The 22883-nt window shown below is 47.4% G+C and overlaps 1 protein-coding gene across 1 annotated transcript; it reads left to right on the top strand.

The window, feature by feature from the left end:
* The first annotated feature begins 4645 nt into the window (after window positions 1-4645).
* LOC135817393 (radial spoke head 10 homolog B-like) lies at window positions 4646-21729 on the top strand. Its single transcript, XM_065330570.1, has 19 exons — window positions 4646-5243; window positions 6176-6254; window positions 6617-6685; window positions 8738-8796; window positions 9342-9456; window positions 10005-10096; window positions 10315-10429; window positions 10990-11034; window positions 11871-11947; window positions 12245-12330; window positions 13935-14069; window positions 14399-14517; window positions 15555-15671; window positions 16570-16763; window positions 17829-17908; window positions 18263-18435; window positions 18820-19308; window positions 20299-20473; window positions 20823-21729. The coding sequence occupies exons 1-19, from the start codon at window positions 5110-5112 to the stop codon at window positions 20990-20992; spliced, it is 2523 nt and encodes an 840-aa protein (XP_065186642.1). The 5' UTR covers window positions 4646-5109; the 3' UTR covers window positions 20993-21729.
* Window positions 21730-22883: the final 1154 nt, after the last annotated feature.

Below are 22883 nucleotides of genomic sequence, written 5' to 3'. Positions count from 1 at the left end.
TGAAGTCGAAGGTGCTCATCAAAGATTTCTTGCCATCAATTCTTGGCCTTATGCAGGCACGAGGTGGTCTCCCGTGGCATTGGCCATATTACCCCGAGCTGCACTTGCTCGAGGAGCACGTTGTTTCGCTCATGGAAGTCCTTCGTGTTGGACTGAGTAGGCTTGCTGAGAGAACAGAGCGCTGAATCCATCCACGTCCACAACTACGAATAATTTACAAAAACATTCCTACTGCAGATCAGCGCTTGAAAACGGCGATGCAGATCAGCGACGTTGGGCTTCTCCATTCAAAAGGAGAGCCTTCCTAACGAAGCAATTCTCATGTGACACTACATAGTCTCTCAAGCACTCTAGTTCAGGTCTTCTTCTCTCCATTCCATTATCATTTCGATCTTCACTCGGTCGACGTGATGGTAGTAGCTATGTAAAATAATTATGATGGATTTCTCCCGATCCTCGTCGCGGCTAAAATTTGTTCGGTGTTTGTCTAAATTCTCAAACTGACAGGGTTTACAAGAGAAATGTACCTAATTTTGTGCGATTGATGCAAATAAATCGGAATATGTCCGACTTCATAAATCCGTGCGGTAAACCGCATGAAAGGACGCCATGTCGTTAGTTGGTGCACATGAAGTCACCGTGCTGAGTACGAAACTCTCGTACTCGAGTCTAGAGAGTGAGCTTTTTTCTTCTTTTTTTCACTCCTTCACTTGGCTACTTTTTTTTAGGTGCATTTTTTACTTGTGGAAATTGTCACCTGTCAGAGAAGTGTTGGGATGTCCCTTCCAGCAGGCACTGCCCATGCCCATGGTCGGCTTCGGAAAAAGAGTAGAATAAAAGCGTTGGAGTCTATGTGGATGTCTTGGAAGGAATGGGGGACGGCACAGACGGGTACGTGAATGTGTAAAACCTGAGTATTTTGTATTTTTCGTTGAATTGGTTCAAGTGACTTGGCGAGTCCCTTCCACAGTAGAACGCCATCCTTCGCAAAATTTGTCTGACTATTTTGTCAAGAATGGCCGTTCTATAATGATCAATCGACTCTGAAGCCAGTGAATTGTGGAGGTCGCGCTTGAATATAAATTGAAATGGTCACGAATGTACGAAAGTATTTTTGATTCGAACATGTACTGGACAACGTGGTTGCATTGTGTCAGTAGAGGGTACTACTGTAGTATCTCACCATTTCTTTATGGTAATCGCTGTCCACCAAGAACTCTACTATAGTTATTGCCGCGGCTTCATCACAGCGGTACACTGAATTTTTGTTGAGAAATTCCTTCAATTTATTGTCTTATCACTCTGACTAGACTCAGTGCTTGAGCGTTTTATTTAGGATGCATTTTTTAGAGATTGATATTTACCAGTATGTGTTTCACATCACTCCTGACGAGAATAGGCATTTGAAAGCAACACTGGCTGACAGCAATCATGCTCCCCAGGCTCAAGTGTGTGTGTGTGTTACAAGGGTGTGCATGGCAATTTGGTAGAGTATGTGTGAACACAAAGTCCACTATTATATTCACAAACTCAAGTACATCGCAAAATTGTGCCTTTGTATCGTATATTGTGCCTTCATAACTTGCCTTCATAACTTTGACTAGCCCTAACCTGCTGTCTGACAGGTGTGTCATTGGTGAATGTACATGACTGTATACTGTCTCCCTTCACAACTACGTGCATGTAACACAATATTTACAGTGCACTTGCAGTGTATATAGCTAGATCAATGCACAGTAATCAGTAAATTGTGGCTGCCTCTGTCACATTGTCATATTCACGCGACGTACATTCTAAATCATCGAAAATGCCCAAACATATTTCTACGTGTGCAGAAGAAGATTGAACACATTCTTTCCTTGCATCTGCGCCTTGATCCTTGAAGGATGATGGCGTTCCTACGAATGCGGAAAACTCGGCCTCTAGCCGAGTCTGACGCGAACCGTGAATTTTTTTCCTTGACATTGGTTGATGGCATCAGTCACATCTAAGAGTGACACTCTATCTCAAACATATTTACGCAAAGAAGTAGTAATCTTATCTTCATTGGAGCGATGATCTGCAGGCGTGCGATCATGTGTGTGCCTTGTGTGTGTGTGTGTGTGTGTGTGTGTGTGTGTGTGTTTAGTCACTGTTTACACGCACGTTTGTGCGTGTGTGGTTGTGTGTGTGTCTGTCTGTCTGTCTGTCTGGCCTGGTATGAGGTTGCTCAGGATAGGTCTGCCTGGCGGGTGGACTGTCTTATCTGCCATCGGTCATTTCGCCAGCCAGGTGACAAACAAGGCACAAATGTGGCGCAGAGCAAAGTCTCCCCATCCAGGATCAGCGTGGTGCTGTGCAGTGTGGTACATGCAGAAGGTGGTTTCACTCTCGTGGTGGCCTGCGTGTGCATCATTGTTTGCCCCTGGAACCATCGAAAGTGTCCGCGCCGGCATCATCTATTCCGCTCAGCGTCCATGCTTCTCTCTTGTGTTTGACATGCAATCGGCAATTCAAGTCAGTGCCTGGTTTCAGACGTCACATGTGCGACCGTGGCCATCGGGCAACCAAGTCTGACAGAGCGTCATATTGTGTCCGCTGTTCTCGCTGCAGCCGTCAGTTCCGTCGACAGAGTGACCTGAGTCGTCATCTCCGTTTCTGCTCCTGACAATGACTCCGGCTTCTTTCGGAATGGTGTGGCCCTTGGGCAACCATGCTACAGTAGCAGTAGTAGTAGTAGTAGTGTGTGTGTGTGTGTGTGTGTGTGTGTGTGTGTGTGTGTGTGTGTGTGTGTGTGTGTGTGTGTGTGTGTGTGTGTGTGTGTGTGTGTTCTGCCTCGCCTAATAGCTATCATCGCCTTTGGCGATGGGCTTTCCAAAGGTGTGTGTGTGTGTGTGTGTGTGTGCGTGTGCGTGTGTGTCTGGAGCGCCACCGGGTGGCGTGCTCTTTCTCTCTCTCTGCTGCCACTCCGGGGCCCACGTGACCCTAGTGGTAGTGGCTCGACAGGACAGGTGTGTGTGTGTGTGTGTGTGTGTGTTTGCATGTATGCGTGTGTGTGTTTGCATGTATGCGTGTGTGTTTGCATGTATGCGTGTGTGTGTGTGTTTGTGTGTGGTATGTGTGTGTACACTTGTGTCAATGTGTATTGCAGGGTTGGGTGGGCTAGTAGAGAAGAGTAGATGTATATGGACATGTACATGGGATATGTAGGTGTGCATGTACATGCACCAAAGCAAACTTATCAAAATGGCATTCTGCGCCTATATGGCGAAATTGAGCATTGAAGCATATGTTTTTTATTTTCTCATTGGCATGTACACAGTTAGTCCATTCAATAACCAAAAAATGAGGAAGATTGTAAATCAGGTTCTTGATGAAATACCCGTCCGCTATACATCATAAATCCTGTACAAATTTGACAATTTAGTGAAATTGTCATCGCCTATATCTCAAAAGTTAGCATTGAGACCCCGTTTTTTTAACTCGCCATTTGCATAAACTACCTAAGACCAACCGCCCACCAAATTTTCAGAGCAATCGTTAATTTTTTTGAAATAGGCGTGAGCCACCTTAAAGGGGAAGTATACCCTAAAATCAAATTTTCACCAGTTGTAGTCTTCGGGGGTACGGGTGCTGAGTCGAATGGTCTTGGTCCGAGGAAGCTGAGACGCTCCCTTCCTACTTGAATCCCAATCGAACTCGCGCACTTCCACCGAAACTGGGTGACTGCGCCCTACTAGATGGGGATTTGTATGCAAAATGTCACTAAGCGCCATTTCGTTCTTATAAAAGCACGGATGACCGCGATTGGCCCATATGTTGTAGTCTTTTGGACGCTGAGTCGACTGGTTTTGGTCCGAAAAGGCTGCGATGCAGCGTTCCTCCTTTATTCCCAATCGAACATGGTTGAACAAGCGGTCACGTGCTCCTGCGTACACCAGTCACCTGGTCACCGTGCCTGCAGGGTACAACCAAGAGTACATAACCCCCCGTTATGTACTCTTGGTACAACTTACTAGCCTGTTTGACCTTTTTTGGGTGCAGTCCTGTCACTCGAGTTGAACCTTGGTGTGAAAGTTGTCGCCTGCTGGCGCGGTGACCAGGTGATTTGGGCAACCAAGACCACGTGACCGCTTCTTCAACCATGTTCGATTGGGAATAAAGGAGGAACGCTGCATCGCAGCCTTTTCGGACCAAGACCAGTCGACTCAGCGTCCAAAAGACTACAACATATGGACTCGCGGTCATCCGTGCTTTTGTAAGAACGAAATGGCGCTTTTAGTGACATTTTGCATCCCCATCTAGTAGGGCGCAGTCACCCAGTTTCGGTGGAAGTGCGCGAGTTCGATTGGGATTCAAGTAGGAAGGGAGCGTCGCAGCTTCCTCGGACCAAGACCATTCGACTCAGCACCCCGAAGACTACAACTGGTGAAAATTTGATTTTAGGGTATACTTCCCCTTTAAAAAAGTGCATAACTCTTGTTTATGTCATGTGTCGTACACGAGAGTCGGGTTTTTTTATTCGCGAGTCGACTCGAGTCATGTCAACGCGTCATGACAACACACTCGAAAAAAGCGTCCCCCCAAACCATGCAAACAGACAGTACTGCATGGATGGATGTATCAGGGAGTCGCACAAAGTCTGCATCTTCTTTGCCACTTGTCTTTGCCTTTGCCTTTGGCCTTTGGCTTTGGGTTCGTACGACTTCCTCTCACTGATCGACCCTGACATAGTGACAAGAGACTGAGAGTGGGATGAGAGCGCGGTGAAACGGACTTGAAGACCAATGATTTTATGTACGAAAAGTACTGAGATCCTCTGACCAAAGGAAATGCACCCGAACATGGCTTTGTGAACGAAACTATTTACAATTATTTTAGTCCACGTACATGTAACGACGTGGTGTATCTACCTCGCTACCGAATACAGCTCAAGGCTGCTTGGCATCTGTCCAGAGCTTCAAAAGTGCGAGACCAGGTCTGAGGATCTGCGAGGAGTGGGGCCGCGAGAACTACCCAGATTGGCAATTGCTACTGGAAACGCCATAGAGCGGTAGAAACCTTCAGAACTGACCTGGAGTGGAGAGGATATTGTTGCCGTCATACTTCACCCCCAGTGCCGATACCGCTATGCTGGCTCGACGAGCGGCTGACATGAGCGCAGACGTTGAAGGATTTCGCCGTGCCGCTAGTGCAGGTGGTCGAGCACCGCTGTGTGATGAAGACTATCTTGAACCAGCCCTTGGTGCAGTGCTTGTGCAGAGGTGAGGAAAGACTGCCTTTGTTGAATGGAAATAATAGCACGAATCTGTTCTATGCAGACTATGGCTCAAATCCCTTTTCCTAAGCAAGAACCGTTGAGTTAGGTGCTAGTTGAGCTTTTCTCCTGACTGAATACAAGAACAATTCACGATCTGCGAACAGAACTGCTCCGTCCTTTGTGGACTCATCAGCGCAGCACAGAGAAAATGAGGCCGAACCTGATAGCAATGATTTTTTTCCAAAGCCGGATTTAAACCAGGCCCGAACGTACATATATGCAACGATGTGAAGATGTCTTATGGCTGGCGAAATATGGAACCCTCTTTGGTGTACCAGTAGTGGCTGTACAGCACCACGATCATTGAGGCAACTGTGCCTGACCGCCGGAACCGGCCTGGTTGGTCAGGTTATCACCGGACCAACATTTTAGCCATCAACACATGTTAACTGCTATGGAGATCATGTGACATGTGTACCTGTCATATACACAGAGTGTATGAAAGGCACTGAAACTACCGAACCAATCAAAAACTGCTTCCGGCGGTCCTGCTGAGAGACAGACTCGCCACTGCAGAACAGATTCGGAGGTTAGCTTGGATGCTGGACAGACCAAGAGTGCAATCAACAGGGGTTATAATGCCCCCCCCCCCCATCCCAGGCGCAGGCCGAATGCCGGTTCATCATATGCGCCGGAACCGGAGAGAACTCCGTTAGTTTTACAAGAAAACACTGTTTGTCGATAATTGTGGGCTGGTGCCAGGCTTGTAGAGTTTAGATCACTGGAAACCACTTCGAATATACCCAGGCTATGTCACCCTGGTCACCCCCCCCCCCCCCCCCACCCCCTCTCCCCTCCCCTCTCCATGGTTAATATGACAGGCACAAGTTGAGAGCGATTCACCGAACCGGTATTTCATCTTATTTTTACTTGCAGATATCAAGGTGGTCGCAATGTAGGTGGCTTTTTCCACGGTCGTGGCACAGCAGAGCTACATGGAGGCCATACATACCAGGTATAGTGCATTACATCATACATGCTGGTACATGTGATGACCAGTGCATGACTATACTGGTAATGCGCCTGCACTACAAAATCAACACAAAGGAATGATGCCAGGTAGAGTGTTTCAGTGATTTATTGTCGGTTTCCAACTTTTGTCAGCATAGTCAGTAACAATACTAAAATGTAGTCCCTATCTCTGAGTGTGTTTATGGTTTGGAAATGGAAGTATAAGTACAGCGAAGTAGTGTGATTTGGCCGGGCAGTTGGTTTCTACACAGCAGTGGCAGCGTCTAGATCCAAGCCCGCACAATTGTGAGACTGGATCCCGGGCCAACAGTCCCGTTTTTGCCTGTGCTCCACCTGTTGATCCAGGGTCAATTTCAGAATGGCTACATACACGGCAAGGGACTGCTGACATTTGCTAGTGGTATCAAGCTGGATGTAAGTTCATAAGCACCTATTGTATTGGAGAGAGAGAGAGAGAGAGAGAGAGAGAGAGAGAGAGAGAGAGAGAGAGAGAGAGAGAGAGAGAGTGAGAGAGAGAAACAGATGTGTCGTCGGATTACGATTCAACGGGGCTAGCTTTGTCGGTAGAGCATGAGAATCTTCATCTCAGGGTGTGGGTTCGAGCCGCTCATTGGACGTCAATTGTTGCCGGGTTAACGAGTTACGATTCGATGATGGGCTCTTCCAATGCCCTCGCGTGGAACCAGCCAGTGGCAAGGATAATGAATATACGCATGCGCGCAATGGCGCAGCCCGTGCGCAATCCACACACAACGGCGGACTCCGCACAGCGAAACGCCAAAAGGGTCGCTCAGACCTCATATAGAGGTCAAAAGGACAACGGCAACAGAGGCACAGACCCACAGGCACACTGTCATGAAACTTGCTTCTGTGGTGTGGTTCAGCTATTTACAGTTAGACAGAAAGATTGATGGATGGTACAGACATACCTGTTAGGAGACAGACAGAATTACACACACACACATATATACACACATACATACATACACACACAAACACACCGCACACGCACACACAAACACACATACACACACACACACACGCACGTGCGCACACACCCACACACACACACACACACACACACACACACCTGGTCCTGGTAAACACTGCCATTACGGTCACGTGTCCCCTTGCGGGGCCGACAACATGGAACGATGAGCGACGGCAGAAAGTCGGCAGTCTGCTGAGAGGTCAGGGATCATGTTCAATTGGCACCACGAGAGAGCCATCTCCGGCAGCTATGCACACACACCACACACACATACACACACACACACACCTCAGACCTCAGACATGCCCATCACGGAAGCGATGATAGCGAACAGCTATGTTAGACATAGCAACTTGTGCTGGGATTACACCATTCAACAGCTTGCAAGGCTGATGAATTGACCGGCACTATTTTTAGCCTGGTATCCACCACACAGCTGTTTGAAGTGACTTTTTCTGGCCAGTGAATCCCTTTTTTTCATCTTTCCATTTTTTTCTACACACACCACACCACATCCTCCGGCATACACTGGCGGTTGGTAACCACACACACACACACACACACACACACACACACACACACACACACACACACACACACACACACACACACACACACCAGGCCCGTCGCACCGACTTTGGAGGTGGGGCGGCCTTGGAAGGGGGGTCCGGGGTCCTCCCCCGGGAAAATTTTCAAAAATTGAAGCCAATTGCAAGCATTTCCGGGCATTTGGTGCCATTTCAGTGTAACTACAATGAAAGACTTTTTGATTCTGCAACAAACCAAGAAGACGCTACGATCGGGGACATGGGTTCTTCATTATCTTCCCACGGGAAAAATTTCAAAAATTGAAGCCAATTTGCAAGCATTTCCAGGCATTTGGTGCCATTTCAGTGTGTTGTGAGTGCAATGAAAGACTTTTTTGATTCTGCAATAAACCACGATCGGGGACAAGGATTCTTCATTATTTGCCACGTTTGGGCTGAGCTGCGATCATGCATAGAGTGTGCTCCAAAAAAAAAAAAAAAAACGGCCGAGAAAGTGGGGCGGCCTCAGCCGCCCCAGCCGCCCCAGCTGTGACGGCCTTGCACACACACACACACACACACACACACACACACGCACACACACACACACACACACACACACACACACACACACTCACACACACTCACACACACACACACACACACACACATACACACACTCACACACACACACACACACACACACACACACACACACAGCTTGGAGCTAGACTATTATGATATTATCACGCCTGGCTCGAACTGTTCTGTGACAGAATCGGATTACTGGAGCCGCTGCTGAACAACACGTTGTTCCCTTGGGTTGACTTGTAGGAGATTGTCAAGGGAGATACTGATTCCCAATACTTTGGCTAAAAATGGTATTGAAAGTTCTGCTGAGCTGCTTTATTTGCAATCTCTTTCCTTGGTCTTTCCTCCTCCGTGCAGGGTGAGTTTGTCAACAACAAGCCAGATGGGTTTGCAAGTATATTCTACCCGGATGGAAGGTGAGCATGTCTGCTCATATTGGGAGGTTGCCGACTCCGGCATTCCAGAGTGTATTGGTCATAGAAACGATTGGTATGGGGACTGAGAATTCAACATCCTGGCACCAAAATAGGATTGTGCCGTGTATATTTTTGAAGTACTGCCTAGGGTATCCTAACTACTAGCCTTCGGGGATCGCATAGTTCGAGTCGTATGCCACTAGAGTAAAACCTGTAATGGCGACCACTCGACCATGGCGACCACATTTCCTTGTCACGGACGCATTCACATTCAAAACAGCTTGGATAAGGCAACCACTCACTCAACGCGACCGACGACCACCCACCCGCGACTGCGTTACACTGATCAAAATGATGTATCACATGTGGATATGGTCACGTGACCCACTGAACCTGGAGAAGAAGACCACCTGGCCACGGCGACCACTTTTTCTCGTCCCTTGAGGGGTCGCCTTAGACAGGTTTGACTGTACTTTGAATCGTGGCCGATACCACTTCTTTTAGAATTGCCTGTGCCTGTCCATTCTGACTCCGTATGTGCACAGTGAATACAAAGGGAACATTGTGAACGGCACTCGGCATGGTAGCGGAGTGTACGTTCATGAACCGTCCAAGACACTCTTCAAGGGTGACTGGGTGAATGGTGTGCGTACTGGCAAGGTGAGATTGAGAACAATTGGTAACCTTCAAGTGTTCTTACACAATATAGCTAAGCAGTAGACCAACTCACATGACATTACATGGTTCAATAGTTTTCGCTGACAAATAGTGCACCGTGGACCACCGTGGAGTTGTGCACTGAGGGTTGCATACAACACATAAGCTATCATGTGTGTGTACAGGGCACAGATATTGTGTACGGGCTTTCCACGTGATGATTCTGCCATCGCTGACCCCATAGACTGCAGCTGCACACTCTGGGTCATTAGCTACTCTTGCCTGTATGGAATGGCAAGTCTTCGTACTGGAACTACCCAGGGAACATTCACAGGGACAAAGCATTCCGAATTCCAATATCCTACTTTAGAAGTATTTTCAAACTTTCTTGGGAAAAGAGATTGTTGCACTGCGGAGCTGTGACTTCGAAGAAAATGGCAGATTTTAGAATTATCCGGGTAGGACAGAACTTCCGTAATTTGTCATATCCCCTGGCATCTGGTATGCCGGGCCTGTTACTTGTTGACACGCTGTTTGTTTTTTTGCGGCAGGGTCGTATGGTCTACTGTTACGCTCCAATGGAGTCGTATGATGGAGACTGGACAGACAATGTGAGGAACGGACATGGAAAACAAATCTACAAGTAAGGTTGTATATGTTTGCCAACTTACCGACAGGAAACTAAATAGTAAACACGGCAAGGAATTGTATGAATTTGATGTGTAAAGTATTTCGTGTCTGTTCACCAGGGTACAGAAACATAGTGCATGTCTGTGTGCAGTGCTGGTCATGTGCGTGCACCGGCTCAGGTTGTACACTGTAGTCTTGTACTCTTCTTGTTGATGTGTGCACACTGACCAGGTCTGGGAATACCTATGAAGGCAACTGGGTCAATGGCTGCCGTACTGGCCATGGCTGTTTCACCTGGACTGCGCGGTCCGAGCGCTACACTGGCCAGTGGAAGAATGGTATTATGGTAAGAAGGGGCGACCACATATCACCATGTATGTATGTAATCAAACAAAGGCTCTTTCTTGATCAGAGGGCTGTGCATTAGTACGTCATATGAGGACTTGCAAGTCTCGTGATTACATGATTGATCATGCATGTCAGTCATGTGATGTCTTGTGGTCACATGACTATATTGTGGTCACGCGACAGGTCGAAAATCTGATCGTTAAAATGTGCCACTTATTGTATTTGCCACAATCCTATTTTCAACTCCCTCAAACGAATATTCCTATCATACAAGGGAATTCCCAACAGCCACTAGTTAGCTTAATTACTCACACTCGAGTATGACGCCATAGCATGATTATGAGTGACCTGTCATGCGACAATTTTCCAGTACTACACACTCTAGTCACATGCACTTTGAAGTAGTGTTGTGTTTAAGTGAGTGGCACGTATTGCGCGACAAAGGCATTACTGTGGTGTTTTACTGTCTCTTGTCCTATCCCCGACATGTTGTGCCGTGACCATGCTGATGGTTTAACCGTTACATGCACTGCCTTTCGGTCACCAATACATGCATAGCATGGGCATGGAGAACATCGATGGATGAAGCGTACCTCTCTTGATGTAAGTAGTAACAAGGTTGTATAAAGCTCCGTGTGAACTGACGATTAAGGGTTCCAATACAGGGATGAATTTACTGTCGTGTGTTTGCATAGCAGTTTTTGCTGTGCAAAATCTCAATTGTGGCGTAAGCTACAAAAAGCATGGACAGCCTGTACATGGACAATGTATGTATCGCAGTTTTCTGCGTGTCACTGTCATTTTTGAGTAGCAGTAGATCGATTTTGCGTAGTGAACTGCGATGCGATACCGGATAAATTCATCCCTGCAATACTTACAGAAACCTGAAGTACATGTACGAGTATTAACAAGATTTCCCAGCGTGCTGAAAAAGCATGTAGACATTCGAACCAGGAGGTTTCCGCAGCACAGCTGTCCATCTGAAGCCTCCTTATCTCCAAAATTGACTTGACCTTCAAAGTTGGAGGAGGGCTCATGAGTATACTTCCGAGTACACTGACATCAAGAAAAACACTCCTTGGCCTTTCCTTGGCTTTGAAGTTTATGAAGATTTCCTATTCTAAATAGCCGAAAATCATGTAGTGCCAGCAGCCCCATATTTATACGGATGTATTGATCATGTAATGTACCAGCCGTGGGGAAAAAAGGCAGTGACCATCTCTCTTGAACTGTGCCCTGTCTGTGATTGACTTTGAGAAATTCATTGCATTAGTCGCTGAAGTCACATTATATGACACCGTCATGGATCAACTAGTTCATCCAATGAGCAGTGCCTGTAGCCAACCAACGTGCTGCAAATGGTGTATGGGACGATGCTCGAGACATTTTACTATTGCAATGTGCCAGCATACATGCATGCTCCTGTCTGTTTTCTGCAGCATCCTATCCAAACGCATTATGTCGGAGATTTCGTGGAAGGAATACGGCAAGGACATGGCACGATGTCCTATTCGAAGTAAGACCTCATGTTCAGTGTGAATGCTTCATAATGTGCCTCACTGCTTGGGGTCATAGAAAGGCATTTGTTACGGTTCGTTGGAGACTCAGTTAGGCTGCGTTTTCCGCATTTGTTGGAATGCCACTACTGAAAGACATACGACTTTCTATTTTTTGGGGGGTACAGTCAGACCTTGAGTTACAATAGTTTGAATGTTAGAGATTTCCAGCCACTATCAATGAAGTAAATGCTGCCATTGCTGTGTGAAATTATTTGTTAATGCTGTGTGTCTCTCTCTCTTCTATCGTTGTGAAGTGGAATGGAGTACAGCGGCAGTTGGGAGAACAACCTCAAACATGGCAAAGGCACAATCACATCAACCAATGGCGTCAAATTCAGCGGTAAGTGGTGCAACACCCCCTGAGAGGTGCTTTAACCTGGCTAAATAAAATGTCACATTGAACACAGGGTGGCAGCGTAAGGTTGTCGGCAGGTTTAGGCGATATGCATTGTCATTACCTGACTGGGTGAGATGAGACCCATTAGCTGACTGGGTGACTCCGTGACTGGGTGACTTGGTGACTTGACTGGGTGACTGGGTGACTTGGTGACAGGGTGGCTTGGAGACTGGGTTACTGGGTGACTTGTGGCGTCGAGTACGGGTACTAACAGCGACGCAGGTGACTTGGTGACTCGGTGACTGGGTGACTTGGTGACTCGGTGACTTGGTGACTGGGTGACTCATGGCGTCGAGTACGGAGCTAACAGCACCGCAGGTTAGAGCTGACTGTATGGCCGCCGACAAGGTTTTTTTCGGATGGTCACGAAGTACCTGTTCTCGGACATCGCCGTACAGCCCGTTGGTGAACAGCAGCGCTCTTGAGTGCTCGTCCAACTCAGGAACCTGAAGGCTTGGACCGTATACCTTAGCAAGCGCATCTCTTAGTGACGGCCGGTCAGGAAAGGTTTCACCAGCTTCCAGGGAAGAGATGAGCCAAAGGCGAGCGTTGCCTACAAGGAAACTAGCGGCATAGTTCACTTCTCTATCCGAACTGTCTTATTCCAGGGACTTGAGAGCCAATTCGATAGCGAAAGACCCCTCCTTGAACTGGTTTGCCTCGCCACCGAACACTTGAGGCTCCTTCGTACAAGGCCGAGGTCTCGAGGTAGGCCGATTCTGGTTGACCGTGGCTCCGATACCCTTCCAAGGAGTCACAGGTACTGTTGTTAGCGTTGGACCGTTGGCTAATAGCCTGGCAACTCGCAGCAGCTTCTGAATAGCGGCGAAAACCAGTAAACCGAGTACCAGGAACGATAAGACAGCAGGCGTCAGAACCAGTGCAAACTGAAGATAACCATCGAAAACCATCCTCTTGCTACCAATGTAAACGTCTCACTTAGTCGGCTGAGGAATAATCGTCTCTGTATTAGTAAAGAAGCAGTTGTATACAGTAAGTAGAAAACCAGGTGCCAAGGTTAGCCGTGAACAGTAAGTGCTAGAAGTTGCACAAGGTGTGCAACTGATAGGCGCGCACAAGCTGTGCAGTGATAGGCGCGTACATAGGTGTGCAGTGATAGGCACGTACAAGGTGTGCAGTGATAGGAAGGCAGAAGAAGGTGTAACAGTTACAGACTATTCTTGCAGTGCACCCAAATTGACTGTTTGTGTCATCTGCACAGCACTGTTGCATTCTATTGGAAGAGACCTGGGCGGCCCTAACGCTGACCGCAGTTAAGGTACTGAAAGACAAAGATGTAGCATCGTGGAAAGAGGAAAGGGTGTCGGGAAATTTTGTCTCCCCTGCATGCGGGCATCTGTGCACCTTTTGGGCAAAGTGCCTGTTTGCGACTTTTTTATGTTTGACATTTGCCATCACAAACTCGCTGGTTCTGGGAGATAGCAAAAGCTTAGTGACGCAAATATTGGGCGGTTTACAGTATCACGGCAAAGTAACAAGTTTCTATTTATCTGCATTCGGTCTTGATGTTCATGTTTTGTGGTCAGGTTTGTTTGAAAACAACATTTTCAGCGGAGTCCTTCCAAAGGAAGTGTTACGGCAGATGGGAGGCGAAAATGGAAGTGGAGAAGTCCAAGGTGCCAGAATTGGACGCGAAGATGCAGCGCTGATGTTGCTTCTAGGTAAGTTGGGTGTGAGACATGATCAAAATGTTTTCTAGTGGGCTGTTTCTGTATTAGATCCACTACCCATGCTTTGTACACAAGCCAAATAGGTAGCCAGTGCCCCGCGGTTCACCCGGTAAATTACTTCGACTGAGTATGTCTGCTGTATGGGGGCTGTCATCGGTTGGTTTTGACTCCAAGCACCCAAGGAGGATGCTAGCTTTCTAGAACAATGCATGCTTTGCTTGGTTGAAATCAGCTGGGCTGAAATCCTGCCTACTATACTCCTCTGCAATATGTTCTTACAAGCAATGCCTTGTTTCAATGTTTCAACGTGTGCTTTGCAGGTGACATTGGCGGCCATAGCTGTGACGACGTGGACGCAACTCGCACGTATAACTATGTTGTTGAGCAGGAGCTGCTGGCGGGAATCAGTGAAGATGAGCGACATGACCACCTCCTGGAGGTCAGTACACTATGTGTGATGTTCTCGCGTGGCTTGCTGAGGGAATGGACCCTGTCAACTGGACTTGGCAGCTATCTGTTTTTGAACCTCCATAAGTTAGTGTTCTTGCACTGCTTCAAAATCTTAAATGAAAGTTTGTAGGGTCGCGAAGGAAGTCATTTCCCAAGCCTTGGTTATAGTTAGAATCATGGTATGAAGGGATTTATGCCCACACATAGGCTAGTATAGTGCATCTGGAAAACCTTACCCTGTTATGGGTGAAGACCTGGTGGGCAAGACGGGTTACCTTGCACTGAGGAACCTGTAGAGGGTATGCGATTTCATCCATCGTCTTCAAGAGATGCTGCGGACGGTGTGGCTACGCCCATGTCGGCGCAGCGATGTGCTAGCACTGGCTTGCCGCACCTGTCCTCTTTAGTCACTCCATATGGTGTGGCCGTAAGCGACTCCGCCGTATAAATTAGCGCCCATAAGCGAATCTGCTGACTCCCGACCATGGCACTGTTCACGTAGTCATAACCTCTGTTCAAATTTACAGTAGCATTGATTGTGTTCTTAGATGGTCTCAATATAATTTAAGACTGCTTTTTCTAGCTATATTTACAACCTTTACCGCCTCGTTTCATGACGTGTGTACACCACGCAGCATACTGATTCTGAAATAGTATACCGTGTTTCCCCGATTATAGGTCGCACTCGATTATAAGTCGCACCCCCATTTCCAGGTTTGAGCAATACTGTTTTGATATACTGAGTGACTTAAGTAGTAAGTCATGCTCGATTGTAAGTTGCACCCCCTTTTTCACCCTTGATTTTTAGTGTAAAAAGGTGCGACCCTATAATCGGGGAAATACGGTACCCATCGGTGTATAATACTTCTATGTACTTGTTATGATGATGTGTGTGTGTCTTCTGTGTGTGTGTGTGTGTTTGTGTGTGTGTCTTCTTTGTGTGTTTGTGTTTGTGTGTGTCTTCTTTGTGTGTTGTGTGCGTGTCTTCTTTGTGTGTGTTTGGTTGCATGCGTACATGTACTTCAGGTGCACAATGCGCTGCTAAAGTACATTGACAGGCTGGAGGCGGCATACGCATACTACAACTCTATTGGAAAGGACACTGACGAGGTGGAGGAATCACAGATCATGACACGTAGCCAGGTACAGTAGTGGTTCTGTACTTCAGTCAATATCTGTTTTCTACTATCGTACTCTTAATGCTAGCAATCCTAAATGACCTGCACATGTTTTTCACATACTCACACCTTGCTTTTAAAGCCGCATTTGTTACTATTTTCGTGACAATGGTCAGAAAGGTGAGGGACCAGGGACACTGAAACCCTTTTGCACCATACTACATGATGTTCACTACTGATCTGTTTCACCAGATTGGCCATTGATAAAGTAGGAGGGTAACATCTCAGGTATGGAGGAAAACATGCATGCCAATTTCTACACCAACTTGTAGTTGTGTTGCTGGTGTGAATGAGGTCATTCAGAGAGGGTATGTGGTGGAGTAAGAACTAATTCAAAGAGTGTCCACTGGGTACTAAAAGAGGACCAGATGTGAGCGAGGTCCGCTGACTGTATCTCGTTTACGGTTATTGCAATTTAGAGCTTGCCCCATTCATACTGTATCAACTATCAAGTCCAAGAACCAACCATGTTATCGTATGCCGGGTGTTCCACCTCACACAGGTGCATGGTAGAATGCGGTTCGTGTTTCATAGCTTCGCTTTCAGCCAAATATCAGTCAACTTGGAAGCTGGTGTGGTATTGCTCTGGCAGCTTGTTCTCTGCATACCAAGTTCAATAGAGTGTGCTATCTGTGCTTGTGTCCTTTGTGTGTGTGTGTGTGTGTGTGTGTGTGTGTGTGTGTGTGTGTGTGTGTGTGTGTGTGTGTGTGTCTGTCTGTTTGTGTTTGTTTGTGCGCATGTGTGTGTACGTATGTGTGTATGTACATGACACATGTGTATGTATGTGTGTGTGTGCACATGCGTGTGTGTGGGTGCATGCATCCACTGTGTATGTCTGTGCATGCTGCTACTGACACACACAGTTCTGGGTGCTGTGTGAAGATTTACAGCTGTACCGTGACGACTACACGTTCGCGCAGGTTGATCGCATCATCGGCAAGGGTCTCATAGAGGGAAAATCCCTGCATGACCCCAACTACTGTGTCCCATTCCGGCTATTCTTGCAGTGGATAACGTTCTTAGCATTTGATCTCTACAAAGAAGATCCTAAAGTCCAGTAAGTCGTAAAACAGCACAGTCAGAGAATGTAGCGTGTTGCATCAGTGATGACTACACGGAGCATGTCACTCAGAGTTGCTATATACAGTCAGACCTAGCTTAACCGCACACATCCGTTTTCCACAAAAATATCCGGATAGGCGAGGGAACCGGATGGTCGAACACACTTACTGTATGTATGCATGGCATATGCTGTAAATCGGTAACCAATAATTTTCTACCGGATAGCGAGGGGTCCGGATAAAAGAGGACCGGATAAGCGAGGTCTGACTGTACTAGCCTTCCTCTGTTATACTGTGTAGTGCTAACAAGTACGCACTTGGTGCATCCTCCTGTGTAGTCATGCAATACCTGAAACCTATACAGCCCCACACTCACACACAGCTTTTCATACCGCGCTACAAGACCCACCCTCTCCTGGCATATATACCGGCATGGTCAGTACCCCATCCTCATGTTGCCTGACGATTGCAAGAGCATGAAACTTTGAGTAGCAGAAAACAAGCCTTGATTACCCTTATTGTTCTATAGTCATGGATTTAATATTGTATGGCGTATGTTTCGATATCGGGTTTTGAGTGATGGTAAACAATTTGATCCATATGTACACGTCGTTATCGCGGCTTAGAATTGGCATGTCGGCTATCTCTTTCGGTTATGGTGGAGTGTGTAGGTCCAGTGATGGAGTGTGTAGGTCCAGTGGTGGGGAGGGCATTATGTCAGTAGTGCTCTTCAGCAAAACGGTCATAGGTGACAAAGTCGAGACCAGTTCAACTCCCAGCTATTTTAGAACTCACGACATTTTAAGGGCTTACCACAAGGTCCATTTCATGGCTAATTACATGGGAAATGTTAGACTGCTGCGAAGGGAAAGGCTCCTCCAGAATGTGTAAATTGCTGCAGTGGAATCTCCTGTAGTCTCAATTAAAGACAACAGCTTAGGAGAACAACATGCATGCCTAATAGAGACTGGTCTCCCAGGCGGTATGCCGTGGAGTGGTCACTATACTATACTAAGTACATGACTGTATCACTGTATTTTCATGTTGTCTTGTTGCTGCAGAGCTGCTCGGTATCCACTTGCTGTCTGTGTGAGCAAGTTTGTGAGGAATGACCTCGGCCAGTGTGCTTGCCAGCATCAGAGTAAGTCGGATGGGGGCATAGAGTACTGACATTACGCACAGGGGCGGATCCAGGAGGGGTTCCGAGGAACCCCCTAAATTTCGAAATAATACTACTGGCAACCATGTACATGTATCAGCTATTCAGTTTTGACTATACTGGAACCCCCCTGTAGAGACCGCTGGATCCGCCGCTGACGCACTCTGGTGTATATCTAGGCCGCACATGTCATGCGGCTCTTTCCACAACTACTTAGCACAAGACCTCAATTGAGACCCGCAGAGGTTGGAAGAGCTCAAGAGAATCCACTCGGGACGATGAAAAATGTTAATGGTAGCCGTTGTGGTGTCGAATCTCCTTCTCTTTCGCCTGCAGGTCTTGTTTACCAGCGTCCGGAGTTGCTGCATGCCATCCTGCCATACAGATCTCTCTGTTATGACTTCTACACGGCACTGTGCTCAATGGACGTTATGTTTCAGCGGCCTCGTCCGGTGATTGAAGGCGAAGAGCAACTGCCCACGGCCAGCGATTTCATGATGATGTTGAAGGTATGCACTTGAAGTACACTTGAAGAGAATTGTCGTTATGGGATGAGTGCGCTGTGTCTGCCTACCTGCCCTCTTCATAGTTCTGTGTGAGGCTCTCAGTTTGCGGTTGGGATCTTTCTTCACGTGGTCTACGCCTTATGGCAACATGTTCGCCGTACAGTCACATCACATCAATACGTATACATGCACCATGGCTGAATGACTAATTCCGGCTAGACAGTACTGATTGTTTGGCATGAACTTGTCCGTCCGTCCGTCCGTCCGTCTGTGTCTGTGCGTGCGTGTCTGTGTGTCTGTGTTTGAATGCATGCATGTCGGTGTGCTTGTTTGTGTGCTGTGCCCTCCCCCATACAAATGTGTGTATGTTCACACTCTCACATTCAGACACTGAAGCTGTACAGTGGCCGGATCACGCATCCGGTGGCATGCGACGCCATCGCCACGACCAGCCCGAATGCGCACCACGCCGACACCGTCGCAAATATGGAGCACGAGATCACCTACCATCAGGTGTTCACAGCACTGGCGCTCTGCTCCGTACACGGTGACGACCCTCCGGCAGGTTCACGCTGCGTGTCGGCGAACGTTGTCTCCAAATCGAGTGTCGCCGCGGTCGAATCTGAAAAAGTGTCCGAAGTAGCCGTCGCCGTGGATCGCTTCGCTCAGCTCTTTCAGGCACAATCGCGTGGCGCTGGTGACAGTGATGGCAGTCAGGCTAGCCTTGATGGTGCTCCGTCACGACTGTCAGCCACGCCCAGTCAAACGGGAACCAGCACTGGCTCGCACACATCACTCGGCAGTCAGCAACAGCAGCAGCAACAACAAGTACGTGGACGCAAATCAGGTGCAGCAAGTATGGAGGGCCCAGTGGCTGTAAGTCCTTGGGCAGCAAAGTCCCATGGTACCTCTGGGCATAAGACATTGGTTGGGAGACCCCCCCCCCCCCCCTCCACCCCTCCACCCCTCACGTACACATGCACATCACCACCACTGTGGAAGATGTCAACCGTATTTAGGTGAACCACGTGTGATGAGTCATATTATTTTCTTGGGTGCCAACACAAGATGCACACAAAACACCTACACCAGCAGGACAAAAAAGTGCTATTATACCAAGCCAGAGCCATGCCTGTTCTCTTGCATCTGCCCGGTACACTTGAGTGATTCCACACATGCTTGACGTGGTTTTGCCTCTGGTGTGGCGACACATCTTTACATTCTCTGCTGGACTGTGCACGTCAGTATACACTACAAAATAGACATAAGCATTATGCCTGGTGATCAGGCTGTGCCCTGAGGGTTAGTTACTTTGGAACACAGAACCATCACGACTTGAAATTATCACTTTGAAGTTTTAAACCCCTATCAAATGACTCCCTAACGTTAGTTATCAAAAAGTGACAAGATGACTTTGTCATCCCTACTATTTTTTTTATAAGCGATGGATTCTTAAATCCTCTCGGAAGGGATGGAGAATCTCTTAACTGTCAGCAGGATAAGTTGCACTCACAGCTGTGTTATCCTGCTTTGCATATCCGGTGTACAGAAATATATTCACGGTTCAAGTAGAGACTTGGTTAGACTGTGTGTGTGTGTTTGGCTATCTATATGTCTGCCCGTCGGTCTGTTCTTTTCAGACAATAGTCTGTCCCTTTCTCTGTCTCTCTGTATCCGAATCAGCATCCTTCCTGAGGCCTGCTTCTGTCATGTGGTTCGGCTATTTTTAGTCGTGCTATCTGTCTGTCTGTCTGTCTGTCTGTGCATCTGCGTCTGTGTATGCTTTTTTTGTGTGTGTGGGTATATGTATGTCCGCATCCATGTGTATAATGTATGTGTTTGCTGATGGGTTGATCCAATGTGCAGGAGGTGGTAACGGAGACCAATCTGGAGTCTAGCTCGACTGGCTCGTTGCGAGCGACGTCTCGCCCAGAGTCGCAGCCCGATTCACGGCCCGGCTCACAGCCAGGCTCGCGACCCAGCTCGCGGCCCGGCTCTGGCAAATCAAGTGAACGCTCACAGTCTGCCACCAGTGACAAAGGTACGGAAATACCATAATACCATATAGGCGTATGCAATTATTATAACGGTGTGGAGTTGAAGGGGATGTGCTGCCTTTTGTGGCATGCACTCTACAAGATCAAGGGGTTCGTTGGAGCTTAGGGAACTTGAATAGATTGTCCAACACAACTAAACTACAAACACTTTTCTGAGTAACTTGACATACTACTAGTACATAGTACTTATTTAACCCCTGGCAAGCCGCCAGGTTCGTACTCTGCAAGTCAAGTGTTTTTTCCTCTCTCCAAAGTTTTTGCTTTGTCTCGTATTATAAATGTATATGATATTGGTGTTGCTCTCCTGCGATGTTTTAAAAACTGTTAATGCAGGTGGCACCCATGGGTCACAGCATGAACTCGCCCAAGATTCCTATGAAAAGGAGATGGCAAAGCTGAGTGGTCGACTCGAGTATTTCTTCAGAGCGAAGCTGACCCCGGCGTTTGCAGCATGGCAAGCCGGGAACTCGCAAGCAGACAGCACGAGTCAGGTGCAGCCATGATGACTGTAATGGTTGCAGTCTTGGTGGTGTGACACGTCAAACAAAACGCCCGCTGTGCTTGTTTCACCTGCGCACTGCTCTCCATTTCATGTCGTGGTGTGCACATGCCCAAGGCTAGTCGGCTCTGACGGTGCTGCGGATGGTGTACTCGAAGTGCATGCAGAATACTTTATGTACCCTTGATTTGAACCCTTGAGGCTTTCTCGTTTGCCATCCACTTCATACATGTATTGACAATCGATAATGATGGAATATCATTTGTGTGATCTTGGAGACTCTCAACTTGACTGACATGAACATAATTGCTTGGGGAACGTTGTCCAGGTGCAAATAAGCAAAGCAGCTATTTGAATCTGTTTGGGTTTGGCTTTCACCCCTATCTCGTGTCTTTGCCAGGCCTTGGTGGGATATCAATCTGTTGCAGTCGTGCATGCATTATTATTGTAGCGAAGTGGTAGTACTTGATCGCCGGGTCACTGATGTGCCCATGAATGTTATGTACTTTTAAGTACATAACAAACAATGTACATGTACTCAATGCTGCAGACAACTATATGTATATTGTATGTCTGCTTGAACTTTCAGCCAATGTGGCCTGACTTCAATGCGTAATATACTTGTGTGTGCGGAGGTTTCCTAGTGCTCCCGTTGCGAAGAGTTTACTCAGTCATCAGAATTATGTCCATTGAAAATTAATTCAGTCTTCCTCGTCAAAGAGGAAGTTCCCTTTTGATACACACAGGATTGCGATGAGGGCAGTCGAGTCGCATGCACACAGTTACATTGCGATTCAACTGTATTCGTCCTTCGCCTCTGCCGCGTACAGTGTGTGTGTGGTCTGACCTGCATGTGTACTATCACATTTTCTAGGACTGGGTGGGTTTGTTTTCTGCCGGTCACGTGAACAAAATAGCTGCGTGAGCATTGAAATGCAGCTGGAGATGCCATTGTTTTCTGAATACTACTAGTATACTGGAAAATGAAGCTGTGTTTACAGGTGAAGTCCGCGGCATGGTCAACATACCCCCCCCCCCTCTGTATAATCATGTTCAGAGACTGCAATTGTCTTTGCTTTGCTGTTCTCATTGTTGCACAAATTGAAGCTGGTCTGAAGTCTAAAAATTTGTACAGAGACTGCTGCCAAGACGGACTTAGAGTACATAAACCTTGGCTTATGTACTCTTGCCTGCTGACTACCGCCAGCTCAGGTACGTATACAACCACAACGGTTGGCTTTACACTGTCCCAAACAGAGTCGAGTCGTGTATCAGCTGGCATGGAACTACAAAAAGTAGTATAGCCTAGGGCCTTGGACCGAAAAGAGACATGTCTACTGAAATTGTTCTCCGCAAATATCATCTCTATTCTTTTGAACAGCGCACAAATCTTAAACTCTATGTTTTCGTGTACCGCTGCTTGACCCCACATCTTGCTAGTCCCCTTCTCCAATCCTTGTTCCCGCTTAGGGCTGCTGTGCCTGGACACCAGGCTCGCACGCGCGGCCAGGCACAGCGCGCATTAGTTCTTCCGCCTGTTTCTACGCAATATGGCATGCGTTCTATTTCTTTCCTGGCGGCAGACAGATGGAATGCTCTTCCCACTGACTGCCGTTAGGCCCCGTCTCTTACTCTGTATGTAAACATGGTAAAAAGGCAACGCCTGTTGGGACTCCCCTAGTACTAGCCCTAGTATTAAAAATAATAAAATCTACTACTACTAGTACTAATAGTCGTCATGACTTGTAGTCTCGTACAGTAGTCTACGAGTACTCGACTGTCTGTTTTTTTGGTTGGCTGGACCGCGTACCGCGTTCTGCGAGTCCAGTGCGCGTGCGGTAGATCTGCTACTCACACAAGCAGGTCTAGCCGCACTAGCGCGCTGGGCTTGTCAC

The sequence above is a fragment of the Sycon ciliatum genome, chromosome 5 (assembly GCF_964019385.1).
Source record: "Sycon ciliatum chromosome 5, ocSycCili1.1, whole genome shotgun sequence".
Lineage (NCBI taxonomy): Eukaryota > Metazoa > Porifera > Calcarea > Leucosolenida > Sycettidae > Sycon > Sycon ciliatum.
Note: the sequence above shows the minus strand (reverse complement) of the source record. Positions and strands in the feature narration are given on the sequence as shown.